General features: G+C 53.9%; 1 protein-coding gene across 2 annotated transcripts in view; it reads left to right on the plus strand.

Annotated features, from left to right (window-relative positions):
• Nucleotides 1-21,404, plus strand: part of LOC147123797 (V-type proton ATPase subunit B, brain isoform-like) — a 265,836-nt gene extending 244,432 nt beyond the window's left edge. For both annotated transcript variants that reach the window (XM_085976134.1, XM_085976125.1), the window contains 4 exons: nt 928-1,010; nt 15,877-15,981; nt 17,799-17,928; nt 20,033-21,404. In XM_085976134.1, the coding sequence (XP_085832260.1) occupies nt 928-1,010; nt 15,877-15,981; nt 17,799-17,928; nt 20,033-20,196 (482 nt within the window). In that variant the 3' untranslated portion in view covers nt 20,197-21,404. The remainder of the gene's footprint in view (nt 1-927; nt 1,011-15,876; nt 15,982-17,798; nt 17,929-20,032) is intronic.
• Nucleotides 21,405-21,726: the final 322 nt, after the last annotated feature.

Genomic DNA, 21,726 nt, shown 5'->3' on the forward strand with positions numbered 1-21,726 from the left:
GCTCCCTCAGTACTGCCCCTCCGACAGTGCGGCGCTCCCTCAGTACTGCCCCTCCGACAGTGCAGCGCTCCCTCAGTACTGCCCCTCCGACAGTGCAGCGCTCCCTCAGTACTGCCCCTCCGACAGTGCGGCGCTCCCTCAGTACTGCCCCTCCGACAGTGCAGCACTCCCTCAGTACCGACCCTCCGACAGTGCGGCGCTCCCTCAGTACTGCACTGGGAGTGTCAGCCTAGACTTTTGTGCTCGAGACTCTGGAGTGGGACTTGAACCCACGACCTTCTGACTCAGAGGCGAGGGTGCTGCCCACTGAGCCATACAAGGTGTGTAGTTGCCTCCAGTACTGGACGGAGCAAATGTCAGACAACTGGGGACACGCTGGATTCAATAATCCGAGCCTGCCCTCGGTAGATGGGATTTAACTGAACGCTAGTGTTTGGGTTTCTTGACTACGTGTGAAAGTCGGACTAATGTTTCCAAGGTGACAATTTGGAGGATGGTAAAGCAATGGAGCAAAGGTTGCGGGACTGTTAGTGCAATGGGGGGGTGTCTGATCACTGGAGAGCGATAGAGGTCTAGGTGAAGAACCCAGCTAGGAGAGCATCCCTGCATCTCAAGCTGCACGGTGCTCCTCACGAACTGCGTCATGTCCTCCGCCTTCCTCCTCACCATCCTCTTCCTCATCAGGTAGTGAAGAGACCTGCCGGCCTGCTACATCCTGCCCCCGGCCACCCCCTGTTGTCTTCATGGATTAATGTAGGATGCAGCACGCCACTGTTAAGGGGACCGTGTTCTGAAGAAAGCCGCCACACTCACTGGCGCGCTTTCACTTTATTGCGGACTCACTGGCATTGTAGGTACAGAGAGTGCGACAACTCGAAACTCTCGGTGAGACCTCTAACTGTGTAGAGATTGTTCGATCTGTTACAGATATCACTCACCCCATCCCGGATCTGACAGGATTCATCACGGAAGGCCAGATCTATGTCGACAGACAGTTACACAACAGACAGGTGAGAGCATAAGAAATAGGAGCAGGAGTAGGTCATTTAGCCCTTCGAGCCTGTGAGCGGCTTCACTCCAGATCAGAGTCAGCTCCTCTTCTACATTGTCTTCCCATTAAGGCGAAGGTTACAAGAGCTTGGAATACAAGGTGTTAATTTAACAATAATAATAACAGCAAATGCTGGAGACACTCAGCAGGTCAGGCAGCACCTGTGGAGAGAGAAACAGAGTTAACGTTTCAGGTCGATGACCCTTTGTCAGAACTGGGAAAAGTTGGAGATGGAACAGGTTTTCAGCAAGTGTAGGGGTCGGGAGAGGGGAGAGGGGAGGAAAGAACAAAAGGGAAGGTCTGTGATCGGGTGGAAGGCAGGAGAGATTGAATGACAAAAGGGATGATGGTGCAAGGAGATGGTAATGGGACAAGTAAAGAAACAAAAGATGAGTCTAGAGGAGGTGTAAATGGGAATGGTAGAATCATCAACAGCTGCTGTCCGAAAAAATAGGGGCCGAGGTTATTGTCTGAAATTGTTGCACTCGATGTTGGGTCCAGAAGGCTGTAAAGTGCCTCATCGAAAGATGAGGTGCTGTTCCTCGAGCTTACGTTGACCTTCGTTGGAACAGTGTAAGAGGCCGAGGGCGGAGAGGTCAGAGTGGGAGTGGAGCGGAGAATTAAAGTGACAGGCAACCGGAAGCTCAGGACTGAATGGAGGTGTTCCGCAAAGCGGTCGCCCAATCTGCGTTTGGACTCCCCAATGTAGAGGAGACCGCATCGTGAGCAGCGAATACAGTATACTAGATTGCAAGAAGTACAGGTGTTAACTTAAGTTGCGGGAGTATGACAGTGGGGGAGACAGCATCAAACTAGTGAAAGGTAAATTTAGGACAGGAAATTCTTCAGAGAGAGTGATCATTGCGTGCAATAAACCTCCAGATACAACAGTGGAAGCAAAATTGAGGATTTAAGATGATTGCAGGATTCGATAGGGTAGAAAGAAACTATATCCTCTGGTGCGGGGAGTCCAGAACAAGGGGGCGTGACATTAAAATTAGAGCCAGGCCGTTTAGGGGTGATGTCAGGAAGCACTTCACACAAAGGGTGGTGGGAATCTGGAACTTTCTCCCCCAAAAAGCTGTTGATGCTGGGGGTCAACTGAAAATTTCCAAACTAAGATTGAAAGATTATTGTTGGGCAGGAGTATGAAGTGTTACAGAACCAAGGTGGGTAATTAGAGTTAAGATACAGATCAACCATGATCTAACTGAATGGCAGAACAAGCTCGATGGGCTGAATGGCCTCCTCCTGTTCCTGTGTAACAGGCTCGAGGGGCTGAATGGCCTCCTCCTGTTCCTGTGTAACAGACTCGAGGGGCTGAATGGCCTCCTCCTGTTCCTGTGTAACAGGCTCGAGGGGCTGAATGGCCTCCTCCTGTTCCTGTGTAACAGGCTCGAGGGGCTGAATGGCCTCCTCCTGTTCCTGTGTAACAGGCTCGAGGGACTGAATGGCCTCCTCCTGTTCCTGTGTAACAGACTCGAGGGGCTGAATGGCCTCCTCCTGTTCCTGTGTAACAGGCTCGAGGGGCTGAATGGCCTCCTCCTGTTCCTGTGTAACAGGCTCGAGGGGCTGAATGGCCTCCTCCTGTTCCTGTGTAACAGGCTCGAGGGGCTGAATGGCCTCCTCCTGTTCCTGTGTAACAGGCTCGAGGGGCTGAATGGCCTCCTCCCGTTCCTGTGTAACAGGCTCGAGGGGCTGAATGGCCTCCTCCCGTTCCTGTGTAACAGGCTCGAGGGGCTGAATGGCCTCCTCCCGTTCCTGTGTAACAGGCTCGAGGGGCTGAATGGCCTCCTCCCGTTCCTGTGTAACAGGCTCGAGGGGCTGAATGGCCTCCTCCTGTTCCTGTGTAACAGGCTCGAGGGGCTGGATGGCCTTCTCCTGTTCCTGTGTAACAGGCACGAGGGGCTGAATGGCCTCCTCCTGTTCCTGTGTAACAGGCTCGAGGGAGCTGAATGACCTCCTCCTGTTCCTGTGTAACAGGCTCAAGGGGCTGAATGGCCTTCTCCTGTTCCTGTGTAACAGGCTCGAGGGGCTGAATGGCCTCCTCCTGTTCCTGTGTAACAGGCTCGAGGGGTGGTATGACCTCCTCCTGTTCCTGTGTAACAGACTCAAGGGGCTGAATGGCCTCCTCCTGTTCCTGTGTAACAGGCTCGAGGGGTGGAATGACCTCCTCCTGTTCCTGTGTAACAGGCTCGAGGGGCTGAATGGCCTCCTCCTGTTCCTGTGTAACAGGCTCGAGGGGTGGTATGGCCTCCTCCTGTTCCCATGTAACAGGTTCAAGGGGCTGAATGGCCTCCTCCTGTTCCTGTGTAACAGGCTCGAGGGGCTGAATGGCCTCCTCCTGTTCCCGTGTAACAGGCTCGAGGGGTGGAATGGCCTCCTCCTGTTCCTGTGTAACAGAATCGAGGGGCTGAATGGACTCATAGAAACATAGAAACATAGAAGATAGGAGCAGGAGTAGGCCATTCGGCTCCTCGAGCCTGCTCTGCCATTCAATGAGATCATGGCTGACCATCCAAATTCAGTACCCTGTCCCTGCCTTCTCCCCATATCCCTTGATCCCTTTAGCCTTAAGAAATATATCCAACTCCTTCTTGAACATATTTAATGAACTGGCCTCCACCGCCCTCTGTGGCAGAGAATTCCACAGGTTCACCACTCTCTGGGTGAAGAAATTCCTTCTCATCTCAGTCCTAAATGGCTTACCCCTTATCCTTAGACTATGACCCCTAGTTCTGGACTCCCCGGCCATCGGAAACATTCTTCCTGCATCTAGTCTGTCCAGGCCTGACAGAATTTTATAGGTTTCGATGAGATCCCCTCTCAATCTTCTAAACTCCAGTGAGTACAAGCCCAATCGACATAATCTCTCCTCATACGTCATTCCTGCCATCCCAGGTATCAGCCTGGTGAATCTTCGCTGCACTCCCTCCATGGCAAGAACATCCTTCCTCAGATAAGGCGACCAAAACTGCACACAATACTCAATGTGCGGTCTCACCAAGGCCCTGTACAACTGCAGCAAGACGTCCTTGTTCCTGTACTCGAACCCTCTTGCTACGAAGGCTAACATACCATTTGCCTTCTTAACCGCCTGCTGCACCTGCATGCTTACCTTCAGCGACTGGTGCACAAGAACACCCAGGTCTCTTTGCACTTCCCCTTCTCCCAATCTATTGCCATTCAAATAATAATCTGCCTTCCTGTTTTTGCCACCAAAGTGGATAACCTCACATTTATCCACATTATAGTGCATTTGCCACGTTTCTGCCCAATCACCCAACCTGTCCAAATCGTACTGGAGTTTCACGACATCCTCCTCACAGCATACCCTCCCACCCAGCTTTGTGTCGTCTGCAAATTTGGAGATATTACATCCAATTCCCTCATCCAGATCATTAATATATATTGTGAACAGCTGGGGTCCAAGGGCCGATCCTTGCGGTACCCCACTAGTCACTGCCTGCTCTTTGCTTTCTATCTGCCAACCAGTTCTCTATCCAAGTCAATACCTTGCCCCCAATCCCATGTGCCTTAACTTTACACGCTAATCTCTTATGTGGGACCTTATCGAAAGCCTTCTGAAAGTCCAAATACACCACATCCACTGGTTCTCCCTTATCTATTTTACCAGTTACATCCTCAAAAAGTTCCAGTAGATTAGTCAAGCACGATTTACCTTTTGTAATTCCATGTTGACTTTGTCCGATCCTGTCACTGCTTTCCAAGTGCTCTGCTATTACATCTTTTATAATGGACTCTAGCATTTTCCCCACTACCAATGTCAGGCTTACCGGTCTATAATTCCCCACTTCATCTCTACCACCTTTTTTTGAATAGTGGGGTAACATTAGCTACCCTCCAATCCATGGGTACTGTTCCAGAGTCTATCGAGTTCTGGAAGATGACCAGCAATGCATCTACTATCTCCAGGGCTACTTCCTTAAGTACCCTAGGATGTAGATTATCAGGCCCTGGGGATTTATCGGCCTTCAATCCCGTCAACTTCCCCAATACCATTTCCCTACAAATACTGATTTCTTTCAGTTCCTCCCTCTCATCAGACCCTATGTTCCCCGACATCTCTGGGAGGTTATTTGTGTCCTCCTTTGTGAAGACAGAACCAAAATATGTATTTAATTGGTCTGCCATTTCTTTGTTCCCCATTATAAATTCCCCTGATTCTGACTGTAAGGGACCTACGCTTGACTTCACCAATCTTTTTCTCTTCACATATCTATAAAAGCTTTTATAGTCAGTTTTTATGTTCCCTGCAAGCTTACGTTCCTAATCTATATTCCCCCTGTTAATTAATCACTTTGTCCTCCTTTGCTGAATCCTAAACTACTCCCAATCCTCAGGTTTGCTGCTTTATTTTGGCCAATTTATATGTCCTCGCTTTGGATCTTATGTTATCCATAATTTTCCTTGTTAGCCACGGTTGAGTCACCTTTTTTGATTTGTTTTTATGCCAAACTGGGATAAACAAATTCTGTAGTTCATCCATTCGATCTTTGAATGTTTGCCATTGCCTATCCACCATCAACCCTTTGAGTGACATTACCCAATCAATCCTACCTAACTCGTGTCTCATTCCATCATAGTTCCCTTTATTTAAATTCAGGACCTTAGTCTCTGAGTCAATGACTTCACTCTCCATCTTAATGAAGAATTCTATCATATTATGATCGCTCCGACCCAAGGGGCCTCGCACAACAAGGTTGCTAATTAATCCTTTCTCATTACATAATACCCGTCTAAGATGGCCTGATCCCTAGTTGGTTCCTCGACATATTGGTCCAGGAAACCATCCCGTATACACTCCAGGAATTCCTCCTCCACAGTATTGTTACTAATTTGGTTAGCCCAATCTATATGTAGATTAAAGTCTCCCATGATAACTGCTGTGCCCTTATTGCACGCTTCTCTAATTTCCCTTTTAATGCCATCCCCAACCTCTGCATTACTGTTTGGGGGTCTATACACCACTCCCACTAACGTTTTCTGCCCTTTGGTATTTCTCAGTTCTACCCATACAGATTCCACATCATCAGAGCTAATATCTTTCCTTACAATTGTGTTAATCCCCTCTTTAACCAGCAATGCTACCCCACCTCCTTTTCCTTTTTGCCTATCTTTCCTGAATATTGAATACCCCTGGATGTTGAGTTCCCAGCCTTGGTCCCCCTGGAGCCATGTTTCCCTAATTCCAATCATATCATATTCATTTACCTCTATTTGCGCTGCTAATTCATCCACCTTATTACGAATGCTCCTTGCATTAAGACACAAAGCCTTCAGGCTTGTTTTTTTAACGCTCTTAGACCTTTTAGAATTGTTATTTACTGTGGCCATGTTTGTTTTAAACCCTTGATTTCTCTGATTGCCACCTTTGTTTTTCTCCTTCCTGTCTTTTGCTTCTATCCTTGTTTCCCTTTCCTTTGTCTCCCTGCTCAGGTTCCCAACCCCCTGCCATTTTAGTTTAAACCCTCCCCCACAGCACTAGCAAACACTCCCCCAAGGACATCGGTCGCGGTCCTGCCCAGGTGCAGACCGTCTGGTTTGTACTGGTCCCACCTCCCCCGGAACCGGTTCCAATGTCCCAGGAATTAGAATCCCTCCCCCTTGCAACATTCCTCTAGCCACGTATTCATTTGACGTATCCTTCTATTTCTACTCTGACTAGCACGTGGCACTGGTAGCAATCCTGAGATTACTACCTTTGAGGTCCTATTTTTTAATTTACCTCCTAATTCTCTATATTCAGCTTTTAGGACCTCATCCCGTTTGTTACCTATATCGTTGGTGCCTATATGCACCACGACAACTGGCTGTTCACCCTCCCCTTCCAGAATTTTGTGTAACAGGCTCGAGGGGCAGAATGGCCTCCTCCTGTTCCTGTGTAACAGGCTCGAGGGGCTGAACAGCCTCCTCCTATTCCTGTGTAACAGGCTCGAGGGGGCTGAATGGCCTCCTCCTGTTCCTGTGTAACAGGCTGGAGGGGGCTGAATGGCCTCCTCCTGTTCCTGTGTAACAGGCTCGAGGGGCTGAACAGCCTCCTCCTGTTCCTATGTAACAGGCTCGAGGGGCTGAATGGTCTCCTCCTGTTCCTGTGTAACAGGCTCGAGGGGCTGAATGGCCTCCTCCTGTTCCTGTGTAAGACTTGAGGGGCTGAATGGTCTCCTCCTGTTCCTGTGTAACAGGCTCGAGGGGCTGAATGGCCTCCTCCTGTTCCTGTGTAAGACTTGAGGGGCTGAATGGCCTCCTCCTGTTCCTGTGTAACAGGCTCGAGGGGCTGAATGGCCTCCTCCTGTTCCTGTGTAAGACTTGAGGGGCTGAATGGCCTCCTCCTGTTCCTGTGTAACAGACTCGAGGGGCTGAATGGCCTCTTCCTGTTCCTATGTAACAGGCTCGAGGGGCTGAATGGTCTCCTCCTGTTCCTGTGTAACAGACTTGAGGGGCTGAATGGCCTCCTCCTGTTCCTGTGTAACAGGCTCGAGGGGCTGAATGGCCTCCTCTTGTTCCTATGTAACAGTCTCGAGGGGCTGAATGGCCTCCTCCTGTTCCTGTGTAACAGAGTCGAGGGGCTGAATGGCCTCCTCCTGTTCCTGTGTAACAGGCTCGAGGGGCTGAATGGCCTCCTCTTGTTCCTATGTAACAGTCTCGAGGGGCTGAATGGCCTCCTCCTGTTCCTGTGTAACAGAGTCGAGGGGCTGAATGGCCTCCTCCTGTTCCTATGTAACAGTCTCGAGGGGCTGAATGGCGTCCTCCTGTTCCTATGTAACAGTCTCGAGGGGCTGAATGGCCTCCTCCTGTTCCTATGTAACAGTCTCGAGGGGCTGAATGGCCTCCTCCTGTTCCTATGTAACAGTCTCGAGGGGCTGAACGGCCTCCTCCTGTTCCTGTGTAACAGGCTCGAGGGGCTGAATGGCCTCCTCCTGTTCCTGTGTAACAGGCTCGAGGGGTGGAATGGCCTCCTCCTGTTCCTACCTTACAGTGTTAGCCACGGCTTGGTGGGTAGCACCCTCGTTTCTGAGTTAGAAGGTTCTGGGTTGCAATGGGGGTGTTAAAAGAAAGAATGAAATTGAATTTCTACCATGCTAGTCACAATTTCAGGATGGCCCAGAGTGCTTTACAGCCAATGAAGTGCTTTCAAAGTGTAGTCACTGTTGTAATGTAAGAAGCGCAGCAGCCAATTTGCGCACAGCAAGCTCCCACCAATAGCAATGTGGTAATGACCAGATAATCTGTTTTAGTGATGTTGTTTGAGGGATAAATATTGACCCAGGACACGGGGGAGAACTCCCCCTGCTCTTCTTCGAAATAATGCCGTGGGATCTTTTACATTCACCTGGCAGACGAGGGCCTTGGTTTAACTGAAAAGACGGCCCCTCCGACAGAGCAGCGCTCCCTCAGTACTGCCCCTCCGACAGAGCAGCGCTCCCTCAGTACTGCCCCTCCGACAGTGCGGCGCTCCCTCAGTACTGCCCCTCCGACAGAGCAGCGCTCCCTCAGTACTGCCCCTCCGACAGTGCGGCGCTCCCTCAGTACTGCCCCTCCGACAGTGCGGCGCTCCCTCAGTACTGCCCCTCCGACAGAGCAGCGCTCCCTCAGTACTGCCCCTCCGACAGTGCGGCGCTCCCTCAGTACTGCCCCTCCGACAGTGCAGCGTTCCCTCAGTACTGCCCCTCCGACAGTGCAGCGTTCCCTCAGTACTGCCCCTCCGACAGTGCGGCGCTCCCTCAGTACTGCCCCTCCGACAGTGCGGCGCTCCCTCAGTACTGCCCCTCCGACAGTGCGGCGCTCCCTCAGTACTGCCCCTCCGACAGTGCAGCGTTCCCTCAGTACTGCCCCTCCGACAGTGCAGCGTTCCCTCAGTACTGCCCCTCCGACAGTGCGGCGCTCCCTCAGTACTGCCCCTCCGACAGTGCGGCGCTCCCTCAGTACTGCCCCTTCGACAGTGCGGCGCTCCCTCAGTACTGCCCCTCCGGCAGTGCAGCGTTCCCTCAGTACTGCCCCTTCGACAGTGCGGGGCTCCCTCAGTACTGCCCCTCCAACAGTGCAGCGCTCCCTCAGTACTGCCCCTCCGACAGTGCGGCGCTCCCTCAGTACTGCCCCTCCAACAGTGCAGCACTACCTCAGTACTGCCCCTCCGACAGTGCGGCGCTCCCTCAGTTCCGCCCCTCCGACAGAGCAGCGCTCCCTCAGTACTGCCCCTCCAGCAGTGCGGTGCTCCCTCAGTTCCGCCCCTCCGACAGTGCAGCGTTCCCTCAGTACAGCCCCTCCGACAGTGTGTCACTCCCTCAGTACTGCCTCTCCGACAGTGCAGCGCTCCCTCAGTACTGCCTCTCTGACAGTACACCGCTCCCTCAGTCCTGCACTCCGACAATGCAGTGCTCCCTCAGTACTGCCCCTCCGACAGTGCAGCACTCCCTCACTACTGCCCCTCCGGCAGTGCGGTGCTCCCTCACTACTGTCCCTCCGACAGTGCGGCGCTCCCTCAGTACTGCCCCTCTGACAGTGCAGATCTCCCTCAGTACTGACCCTCCGACAGTGCAGCACTCCCTCAGTACTGCCCCTCTGACAGTGCGGAGCTCCCTCAGTACTGCCCCTCTGACAGTGCGGCTCTCCCTCAGTACTGCCCCTCTGACAGTGCGGCGCTCCCTCAGTACTGCCCCTCCGACAGTGCGGCGCTCCCTCAGTACCGCCCCTCCGACAGTGCGGTGCTCCCTCAGTACTGCCCCTCCGACAGTGCGGCGCTCCCTCAGTACTGCCCCTCCGACAGTGCAGCACTCCCTCAGTACCACCCCTCCGACAGTGCAGCACTCCCTCAGTACTGCCCCTCTGACAGTGCGGACCTCCCTCAGTACCGCCCCTCCGACAGTGCAGCACTCCCTCACTACTGCCCCTCTGACAGTGCGGAGCTCCCTCAGTACTGCCCCTCTGACAGTGCGGAGCTCCCTCAGTACTGCCCCTCTGACAGTGCGGAGCTCCCTCAGCACTGCCCCTCTGACAGTGCGGAGCTCCCTCAGTACTGCCCCTCCGACAGTGCGGAGCTCCCTCAGTACTGCCCCTCCGACAGTGCGGCGCTCCCTCAGTACTGCCCCTCCGACAGTGCGGTGCTCCCTCAGTACTGCCCCTCTGACAGTGCGGCGCTCCCTCAGTACTGCCCCTCTGACAGTGCGGCGCTCCCTCAGTACTGCCCCTCCGACAGTGCGGCGCTCCCTCAGCACTGCACTGGAGTGTCGGCCTAGATTCTGACTCAGAGGCGAGAGTGCTACTCACTGAGCCACAGCTGACAGTGGAGACGAGGGGTTGTGTGCTCTGGGGAAGAAGGGGGAGCCCGACCCGTGATGTCACGCTGCTAGTCTGCAGCCTGCGTGGGCTTCCCTGAGAATGCCTCATCTGTCCCGGTGGGACCGGGGTGTTGCCGGGAGGAGTCACCTGGACAGGTTTTGGGCCTGATGGAGGTTCCCTGAGAAGGATCAAACAACACTCCTTCAGCAATCCTGGCATGGCAGGGCCTGGAGACCTTTTACAACGACCCCCCTCTCCGTCTCCCTCCCGATCCGGATCTCAGGACCTCCCTTAGTGTGAAGTGGGATCCCAGCACTCCGAGCTCCTCCTGTCCTCCCCACAGCACCTACAAAAGATGCCCCGTCGCCTGGGATTGGGAACAAGGTCCAGGAAATTTCAATCCTCGGATGCCTGACCTCTAGGGAGGCGTGCGGAGAAAGTAAAGCAGATCCATAAGAACAGTAACAAGGAGGCGGCAGCCACAATACAACAGCAACAATGTGCATTTATATAGCACCTTAACGGAGTAATACGTCACAAGGCGTTTCACAGGAGCGTTACTGTGGTAAACCACTTTTATCGTTCACTACCGTTACACTATGGTTATCACTGTTATATCGTTACTCTATGGTTATCACTGTTTACACTGTTGTATCACTACACGAGGTCGCCTCTTGCCACGCTGTTATACCTGGGCTGACCACTGCTGACTCCGCCCATAGCTCCGCCTACTTGCCCAGGTATAAAGGTGGTCGACTGGCTGGTATTCCTCCTTGTTGGATCCGATCACCCACGAGGGTGGGCTCTGTTATTTAGCTAATAAAAACCTATAGTTACTTTCTTAACTCGTCGCTTTTCATTGGATGAATTGATAGGTATATCAATTTTATTGGCTAAATTTTAAAAATGTCTAACGAACCGTCAGACCAGTCAGACGCCCAGCTACAACAGCCACAGCAGCCGGCCTGGCTGCGAGCCCTCCGACCGCCGTACCTGGATCTAAACCCACAGGCAGCAAACTCAGCCCTCGACTTCAAACACTGGCTGAGCTGTTTCGAATCCTACCTGGGAGAATCCGGCGTGCCTCAGAGATCCAAACTAAGAGTGCTGACCACCCAAGTGAGCCCTAAAGTATTCGCACTCATACAGGACCTTACTACATACGAGGCCGCCATCAACCTGCTGAAACAGCAGTACCGGAGCCCGGTAAATTCTATGTATGCCAGACACCTCCTAAGATCCCGCCCGCAACAGCCAGGAGAGTCTGTAGATGAATTTTTACGGGCGCTACAAGCACTCGGCAGGGACTGTGACTTTAAAGCGGTAACGGCTGCAGAAAATACTGAAGAGAATATCCGCGATGCCTTCGTGAAAGGCCTTCGGTCCGACTACTCACGGCAAAGACTGCTCGAATCAAAGGACCTCGACCTGAACACAGCTGCAGCCCTCGCCCGCTCCCTGGAAGTGGCCCATCGGGACCTCGAGGCGTACTCCAGGTACTGTGCCGCGCGACCCTGGGACTCCGGCCCGACCCCGGCCGCAATACCCCTCGCAACGCCGCCTCCGGGACCTACCTCAGCGTCGGCGTCCCAGAACCGATCGGGACCGCCACCCCCGGTACCGGCTGCAACATCGGACCCCCGCGATCGGGCCGCCGGCTGCTTCTTCTGTGGCCAGGCGAAACACCCGAGGACGCGCTGCCCTGCGAGAAACGCGACTTGCTCCCATTGCCAGAAGAAAGGCCACTTCGCTAAGGCCTGCAGGGGGAGAGCCACAGACGCCAGCAGTGCCTCATGCGAATTGTGGGGGCGGCCATCTTTCATCCAGGCCACAGATGCCAGTATCCCCTCGTGTGAGTCATGGGGCGGCCATCTTGGATCAAGGCAACCGACACCAGCAATGCCTCACGTGAGTTGTGGGGGCAGCCATCTTATTCAACCTCGTGGGCGCCGCCATTTTGTCCACCACAGTCGACCGCCACCTTGTCGTCAGACCCGACCACCGCCTCACCCGCAGACTACAGCAGCTCGCTCAGCCATACACTAGCCTCCGTCACACTGGACCAAGCTCGCCCGCATCACCTGTCCAAGTCCATGATGGACATCAAAGTAAACGGCCACGCCACGACCTGCCTGTTCGACAGCGGAAGCACGGAGAGTTTCATACATCCAGACACGGTGAGCCACTACTCCCTCACTGTCCGGCCAACACGCAACCGGATCTCGATGGCATCGAGGTCCCATTCTACAGACATCAGCGGCTACTGTATTGTGACCCTGTCGGTTAAGGGCACGGAGTATAAAAATTTTAAACTCCTCGTCCTGCCCCAGCTCTGCGCTGCCGCCCTACTAGGGCTGGACTTCCAATCCCACCTGCAAAGTGTCACTTTGGCATACGGTGGACCCCTCCCCCCACTCACAGTCGACAACCAGCAGCCTTTAAACCGCCCACCGCATACCACCTGCGGCCTATCCACCCTCAAGGTCCCGCCCCCCTCCCTGTTCGCTAACCTCACCCGCGACTGTAAACCCGTCGCCACCAAGAGCAGGCGGTACAGCGCCGGGGACAGAGCTTTTATTAGCTGTGAGGTGCAGCGTCTCCTGAAGGAGGGCATCATCGAGAGGAGCAACAGCCCCTGGCGTGCCCAGGTCGTAGTCGTTAAGACCAGCGATAAAAACCGCCTAGTCATCGACTACAGCCAAACCATAAACCGGTACACCCAGCTGGACGCATACCCCCTTCCCCGCATATCTGATATGGTCAATCAGATTGCGCAGTACCGGGTATTCTCCACCATCGACCTTAAGTCGGCCTATCACCAACTCCCTATCCGCCCTGAGGACCGCCAGTATACAGCCTTCGAGGCGAACGGCCGCCTCTACCACTTCCTTAGGGTTCCCTTCGGCGTCACCAACAGGGTTTCGGTCTTCCAAAGGGAGATGGACCGGAAGGTTGACCAGAACGGGCTGCACGCCACGTTCCCCTATCTAGATAACGTCACCATCTGCGGCCGCGACCGGCAGGACCACGATGTTAATCTGGAAAGATTCCTCCGTACGGCCCAACGGCTGAACCTCACCTACAATAAGGAGAAATGTGTGTTTAACACCTCGCGCCTTGCCATCCTCGGCTGCGTAGTAGAGAACGGAGTCATCGGCCCCGACCCCGAAAGAATGCGCCCCCTCATGGAGCTTCCCCTCCCCCACTGTCCAAAGACGCTGAAGAGAACCCTGGGGCTCTTCGCCTACTATGCCCAATGGGTGCCAAATTATGCGGACAAAGCCAGACCCCTCATGAAGTCCACCTCCTTCCCCCTGACGGCAGAAGCGTGCGCAGCCTTCTCCCTCATTAAGGGAGACATTGCTAAGGCCACAATGCACGCGGTGGATGAGTCTATCCCTTTCCAAGTGGAGAGCGATGCATCCGACTTCGCCCTAGCCGCAACCCTCAACCAGGAGGGGAGACCGGTGGCCTTCTTCTCAAGGACCCTCCAGGGCCCTGAGATCCGACACTCTTCGGTCGAGAAGGAGGCCCAGGCGATCGTGGAGGCTGTACGACGCTGGAGGCATTACCTGGCAGGCAAACGATTTACCCCCCTCACCGACCAGCGTTCGGTCGCTTTTATGTTTAATAACAAGCTGAGGGGCAAAATCAAGAACGACAAGATCTTGAGGTGGAGAATCGAGCTCTCCACCTATGATTATGATATCTTGTACCGGCCTGGTAAACTGAACGAACCCCCAGATGCTCTATCACGAAGTACATGCGCCAACGTGCAAACTGATAGACTGCAGACCCTCCACAACGACCTCTGCCACCCCGGGGTCACCAGACTTTACCACTTCATTAAGGCCCGCAACCTGCCATACTCCATCGAGGAGGTCAGGACCATGACCAGGAACTGCCAAACCTGTGCCGAATGCAAACCGCATTTCTTTAGGCCGGACAGAGCAAGCCTGATCAAGGCCACCCGCCCCTTCGAGCGCTTGAGCATCGATTTTAAGGGGCCCCTCCCGCCCTCTGACCGTAATGTGTACTTCCTCAACATCATTGATGAGTACTCCCGTTTCCCCTTTGCCTTCCCCTGCCCAGACATGACCAGCACCACGGTCATCAAATGCCTGAACGACCTCTTCGCCTTGTTCGGGTTCCCGAACTATATACATAGCGACCGGGGCTCCTCCTTCATGAGCGAGGAACTTCGCCAGTTCCTACTAGTGAGAGGTATTGCTGCAAGCAGGACCACCAGCTACAACCCCCGAGGGAACGGCCAGGTGGAAAGAGAGAACGCGACTGTCTGGAAGGCCGTTCTCTTAGCCTTAAAGTCTAAGGGCCTCCCAACCTCTCGCTGGCAGGAAGTCCTCCCGACAGCGCTGCATTCCATCCGGTCACTGCTTTGCACTGCCATTAACGCCACCCCCCATGAACGAATGTTTGTTTTCCCCAGGAAATCGACTACGGGAACCACGCTGCCAACTTGGCTGACTTCTCCGGGGCCCGTCTTGCTGCGAAAGCATGTGAGGGCCCATAAAATGGACCCCCTGGTCGAGAGGGTGGTCCTCCTGCACGCCAACCCCCAGTACGCCTACGTGGCATACCCAGACGGGCGGGAGGACACAGTCTCCTTACGAGACCTCGCACCCTCGGGCACCCCTGAGACACCACCGTTACCCCCCACCACCCCCCCAAATCCAGCCCAGGTAGACGGCATGCCGGAACCCCACGAGCCTTCGTCAACCACGCAGACACCAGCATTAACACCGGAGACTGCAACACCGCCGCTGCTGCTGCGCCGATCAGAAAGACTTACGAGGCCTCCGGACAGACTGACATACCCGAACTGGTAGTACACTTCACCCCACCGGACTCAAATCTAAACAAGGGGTGAATGTGGTAAACCACTTTTATCGTCCACTACCGTTACACTATGGTTATCACTGTTATATCGTTACACTATGGTTATCACTGTTATACCGTTACACTATGGTTATCACTGTTATACCGTTACAGTTACAAAACAAAATTTGACACCGAGTCACATAAGGAGATATCAGGACAGGTGAGGTAGGATTTAAGGAGTGTCTTAAAGGAGGAGAGAGCTATCCAATTAGTCCCATTCCCCTGCTCTTTCCCCATATCCTGGCATCATTTTCCCTTCAAGTATTTATCCAATTCCCTGTTGAAAGTTCCCATTGAGTCTGCTTCCACCCCCTTTCAGGCAGCGCATTCCAGATCACAACAACTTGCCGTGTAAAAACATTCTCCTCATCTCCCCTCTGTCTCTTTTGCCGATGACCTTAAATCTGTGTCCTCTGGTTACCGACCCTCCTGCCACTGGAAACAGTTCCTCCTTATTTACTCCAGCAAAACCCCTCATAAGTTTGAGAATTGTATTGAACGCGGCGATCGACTGCCGGCATACTCCAATCCCTTCGGTCAGGGCGTGGACCCAGTACACGTCATCAGTAAGATAAGAGTGCATTGGTTTGTCCATCGCATGCTAAAGGTGTTTGTTCCACCTCCAGATCTACCCGCCAATCAACGTGCTCCCCTCGCTGTCCCGTCTGATGAAGTCAGCCATTGGAGAGGGGATGACTCGCAAAGACCATGCGGATGTGTCCAACCAACTGGTAAGGATAGAAATGCCCATTGGACCATGGCAGTTAGGGTGGGTACAGTCACCCAACAAGAAAACAAAATGAGACAACAGAGGGAGCAACCCGATGGGAATGGGGGGAGGGGGAGATGGGATTGGGGGAGGGGTGAGATGGGTTTGGGGAGGGGTGAAATGGGATTGGGGGAGGGGTGAGATGGGTTTGGGGAGGGGTGAGATGGGATTGGGGGAGGGGTGAGATGGGATTGGGGGAGGGGTGAGATGGGATTGGGGGAGGGGTGAGATGGGATTGGGGGAGGGGTGAGATGGGATTGGGGGAGGGGTGAGATGGGATTGGGGGAGGGGTGAGATGGGATTGGGGGAGGGGTGAGATGGGTTTGGGGAGGGGTGAGATGGGATTGGGGGAGGGGTGAGATGGGATGGGGAGGGGTGAGATGGGATTGGGGAGGGGTGAGATGGAATTGGGGGAGGGGTGAGATGAGATTGGGGGAGGGTTGAGATGGGATGGGGAGGTGCGATGGGATTGGGGGAGGGGTGAGATGGGATGGGGAGGGGTGAGATGGGATTGGGGGAGGGGTGAGATGGGATTGGGGGAGGGGTGAGATGGGTTTGGGGAGGGATGAGATGAGATTGGGGGAGGGGTGAGATGGGATGGGGAGGGGTGAGATGGGATTGGGGGAGGGGTGAGATGGAATTGGGGGAGGGGTGAGATGAGATTGGGGGGAGGGGTGAGATGGGGGAGGTGCAATGGGATTGGGGGAGGGGTGAGATGGGATTGGGGGAGGGGTGAGATGGGATGGGGAGGAGTGAGATGGGATGGGGAGGTGAGATGGGATTGGGGGAGGGGGAGATGGGATTGGGGGAGGGGGAGATGGGATTGGGGGAGGGGGGAGATGGGATTGGGGAGGGGTGTGATGGGATTGGGGGAGGGGGGAGATGGGATGGGGAGGAGTGAGATGGGATTGGGGGAGAGGTGAGATGGGATTGGGGGAGGGGGGAGATGGGACGGGGAGGTGAGATGGGATTGGGGGAGGGGGGAGATGGGATGGGGAGGAGTGAGATGGGATTGGGGGAGAGGTGAGATGGGATGGGGAGGAGTGAGATGGGACGGGGAGGTGAGATGGGATTGGGGGAGGGGGGAGATGGGATGGGGAGGTGAGATGGGATTGGGGGAGGGGGGAGATGGGATGGGGAGGAGTGAGATGGGATTGGGGAGGGGGGAGATGGGATTGGGGGAGAGGTGAGATGGGATGGGGGGAGGGGGGAGATGGGATGGGGAGGAGTGAGATGGGATTGGGGGAGAGGTGAGATGGGATGGGGAGGAGTGAGATGGGACGGGGAGGTGAGATGGGATTGGGGGAGGGGGGAGATGGGATGGGGAGGAGTGAGATGGGATTGGGGAGGGGGGAGATGGGATTGGGGGAGAGGTGAGATGGGATTGGGGGAGGGGTGAGATGGAATCACTCTCTCTCTCTCTCACCATGCCCATTATCCCTCCTTCCACTGACTGGACTCGCTCTATTTCTATCTCTATCTCTCTCTTTATCTCTCTCTTTTTCTCTCTTCATCTCTCTCTCTCTCTATCTCTCCCTCTCTACCTCTATCTATCTCTCTCTCTCTAAATCTCTCTCTCTGTTTCTCTCTATCTCTCTATCTCTATCTCTCTCTCTCTCTCTCTCTATCTATCTCTCTATTTATATCTCTATCTCTCGCTATCTCTACCTCTATCTCTCTACCTCTCTCTCTGTTTCTCTCTCTCTCTCTCTCTATCTCTCTCTCTCTATCTCTATCTCTCTCTCTAACTGTGCCCATTATCCCTCCTTCCTCTGACAGTACGCCTGCTATGCCATCGGGAAGGATGTTCAAGCCATGAAGGCTGTGGTTGGTGAGGAGGCCTTGACCTCCGATGACCTTCTGTACCTGGAATTCCTGCAGAAATTTGAGAAGAATTTCATCACCCAAGGTAAGGAAACCACAAACTCAGGATAGTCCATGAAAAGAAAGAGGAGCCTCAGCCTCGCTGGTCTCAGGACTGAGCCAGGCTGCCCACGAGCAGCCTGCAGCACCACATTATTCCCCAAGGCCGTTCTTTACTCCCATTTCCCCAGTGATACCCAACCAGACACAGAGAGATGTCCCCCGGTTCGGTCCCTGCCTTGAACCCCTGGGCAGCTCTCCCAGGCACACACCTGGACTTGGCACGCATGGGCTGGGGAGATTGGGCCGCCAGCCCACCAGGATTGCCCTGGCATCTCCAAGAATTGAAGGTTAATCTCCTGGGCATAAGGGGATTTAAGGAAAAACAATGTCTTGTTTTTTTCATTTTCTCTGAACATTTTTATTTATTAGTTATAAAAATATTGGAGATGGGAGGCCAGGTGATGAAATCGGCAGGAATACAGCCAACTAGAGTTGGCAATGCAGGGCGGGGGGGGGGGGGGCGGGTGCCGAGGTGGATGGGGTGGGGTGGGGGGAAGTCAGCCTGGGTTCACAATCCAAAGGACCCTGCTGGAAAGACCTGGTGCGGACGATCAGGCTTTGGTCCGACACCCTCTTTGGCCAAACAGCCTGCTGACGCTCATTATTTTTATTTACTCTTGGGATGTGGGCGATGCTGTCATGACCGTCTTCATTGCCTGTCCCTACTTGCCCTGAGGGCAGTTAATGGCCGACCACGTTGCTGTGGGTCTGGAGTCACATAGAGGCCCAGACCGGGCAAGGACGGCAGGTTTCCTTTCCTAATGGGACATCAGTGAACCAGTTGGGTTTTTGCGACAATCCCACAGCTTCACGATCACTTTCCCTGGTGCCAATCGACAAACTACCGCATTTATGGAATTCACGACTTATGGTGGGATTTGCCCTCATGAACTCTGGCTTGCTAGTCCAGGCCCAGATCTGCTAGGCTACTGTACCCCTGTGTTATTGGAGGGGCTGGTCTCTGCTGTTCTTGATTGAAGGCGCAATCTTAATATTAGAGCCAGGCCATTCAGGAGTGAAATCAGGAAGCATTTTTTCAAACAAAGGCTGGTGGAAATCTAGTACTCGCTCCTCCAAAAGGCTGTGGATTCTGAGGGTCAATTGGAGCTTTGAACACTGAGATCGCTAGATTTTTAATACACAAGGGTACCGAGGGATATGGAGTAAAGGCGGGTCGATGGAGTTGAGGTACAGATCATTCACAATCCAATAGAATGACGGAGCAGACTCGAGGGGCTGAATGGCCTCCTCCTGTTCCTGTGTAACGGGCTCAAGGGGCTGAATGGGCCTCCTCCTGTTCCTATGTAACAGACTCGAGGGGCTGAAATGGCCTCCTCCTGTTCCTGTGTAACAGACTCGAGGGGCTGAATGGCCTCCTGTTCCTGTGTAACAGGCTTGAGGGGCTGAATGGCCTCCTCCTGTTCCTGTGTAACAGACTCGAGGGGCTGAAGTGGCCTCCTCCTGTTCCTGTGTAACAGACTCGAGGGGCTGAATGGCCCCCTCCTGTTCCTGTGTAACAGACTCGAGGGGCTGAATGGTCTCCTCCTGTTCCTGTGTAACAGACTCGAGGGGCTGAATGGCCCCCTCCTGTTCCTGTGTAACAGACTCGAGGGGCTGAATGGTCTCCTCCTGTTCCTGTGTAACAGACTCGAGGGGCTGAAATGGCCTCCTCCTGTTCCTGTGTAACAGACTCGAGGGGCTGAATGGCCTCCTGTTCCTGTGTAACAGGCTTGAGGGGCTGAATGGCCTCCTCCTGTTCCTGTGTAACAGACTCGAGGGGCTGAAGTGGCCTCCTCCTGTTCCTGTGTAACAGACTCGAGGGGCTGAATGGCCCCCTCCTGTTCCTGTGTAACAGACTCGAGGGGCTGAATGGCCCCCTCCTGTTCCTGTGTAACAGACTCAAGGGGCTGAATGGTCTCCTCCTGTTCCTGTGTAACAGGCTCGAGGGGCTGAATGGTCTCCTCCTGTTCCTGTGTAACAGGCTCGAGGGGCTGAATGGTCTCCTCCTGTTCCTGTGTAACAGGCTCGAGGGGCTGAATGGCCTCCTCCTGTTCCCAAGTCCCCCTCATCTCTGATTTCTGTTTCAGGCCCGTACGATAACCGGTCGATCTTCGACTCCCTGGACATTGGGTGGCAGCTGCTGCGGATTTTCCCCAAGGAGATGCTGAAGCGAATCCCAGAGAGCATCGTGTCGGAGTTTTACCCCAGGGAGTCCCGGGAGAACAAGGAGGAGGCTGGGACTCACCTGTGAGCAGCCCCCCGCCACCCACCCCTCACCCGGTCCCCTCCACCCAAACACTCCCCTCGCTCGCCCTCCAACTGGTCCCCTCCCCTCACCACCCCTCACCCGAACACTCCCCTCGCCGCCAACACTCCCTCCACCCCCAACCCATCGTCCCCACCCCCCGGTCTTTCCCCTCGCCCCCTGCCCGCTCCCCCCCTCCCCAAACATTCCCTCCACCGCCGCCTTCCCTGTCCTCCGCCCCCTCGTGGAGCGGAGCAGTTCACTGAAGGAGAGGGGGAGCTCACCTCTCGTGTTAGTAATTACCATCTGAGGCTCGCATCATCTGGGATCATCATCCGAGGCCTCAGGGCAGGGGACAGCAGCCTGTGGCCCAAACCCCTAGCCTCTGCCCAGCCCTCGCTTCAGCTGGTGGGCGTGAGGGGCAGCGGGAAAGGGGGAGGGGCATCGCAAGGCTGAGTTTATTAACCTTTTTGATTCGGCCTTTACAACTGTTGGGAAATTCTCTCCCTCCTAAAACAGTAACAAGATGGAGGGGGAGAGAGGGAGCTAGAGTCCCACACCCACTTCCTTCCTACCCCAAACGTGGCAGGCATTGTAAAAATTAAACGATTGCCCTTGAGAAGGTGGTGGTGGGCCGCCTTCTTGAACCGCTGCAGGTTTGGTACAACAGAGTGCCTCGCTCGGTCGCTTCAGAGGGCAGTTAAGAGCCAACCACGTTGGTGTGGGACTGGAGTCACGTATAGGCCCAGACCGGGTAAGGACGGCCGGGTTCCTTCCCGAAAAGAAATTAGGGAAACAGTTGGGTTTTTAATACAATCCGACAGCTCCATGGTCACTATTACTGACCCCGGCTTTTTATTCCCAGATTTGTTTAAACTGAATTCAAATTCTCAAACTGCCCACGGTGGGATTTGTACTCATGCATTCTCTCGGAATTATTCGTCCAATAATCCAAACCACATTCAAATAAGATGACGTGTATCTCTTTATACCTGCCTCAATCCACTCCTTTCTTGAATATATCATATGGTCTTTAATCAGACAGATTTTAATATCTGAATATATTTTACTTGAATTTTATTTTGTTGAAAACTAATCTTGAATTAAACAAAGTTATGTGTTATAACTAAAAAAAACTTTCTTGATTTAATGCCCCTTCCTGTTTATTTTTTGATTGCGCTGTGTCTCTTTAATAAAACAAATAAACCGCTTTACTCAGTTGCTCGTGTCTCTGTGTTGCTGGGGCAGATTGAGGAGCTCAAGTACCTGCACCTGTCCCGTCACGCACTGCAGTAACCCATATTGTTATGTTTTATTCAGTTGTTGATGAAGTTGCCCCCTGAGAAATGCTCAGGAAAATGATTAAACACTGGCTCATTCAGGGCTCGACATGTCAACGAGGAGCCCGCCGGGATTGGACCTCTGTCCTTGTCGCCCAGTCAGGTTAAAATCTCAAATGGTCAGCTCCCGGTGGCTCGAGGGGCTGAATGGCCTCCTCCTGTTCTGGTGTAAAAGGCTCGAGGTGCTGAATGACCT

The sequence above is a fragment of the Somniosus microcephalus genome, chromosome 2 (genome assembly GCF_052327205.1).
Source record: "Somniosus microcephalus isolate GS21.2 chromosome 2, FLI_Smic_1.0, whole genome shotgun sequence".
Taxonomy (NCBI): Eukaryota; Metazoa; Chordata; class Chondrichthyes; order Squaliformes; family Somniosidae; genus Somniosus; species Somniosus microcephalus.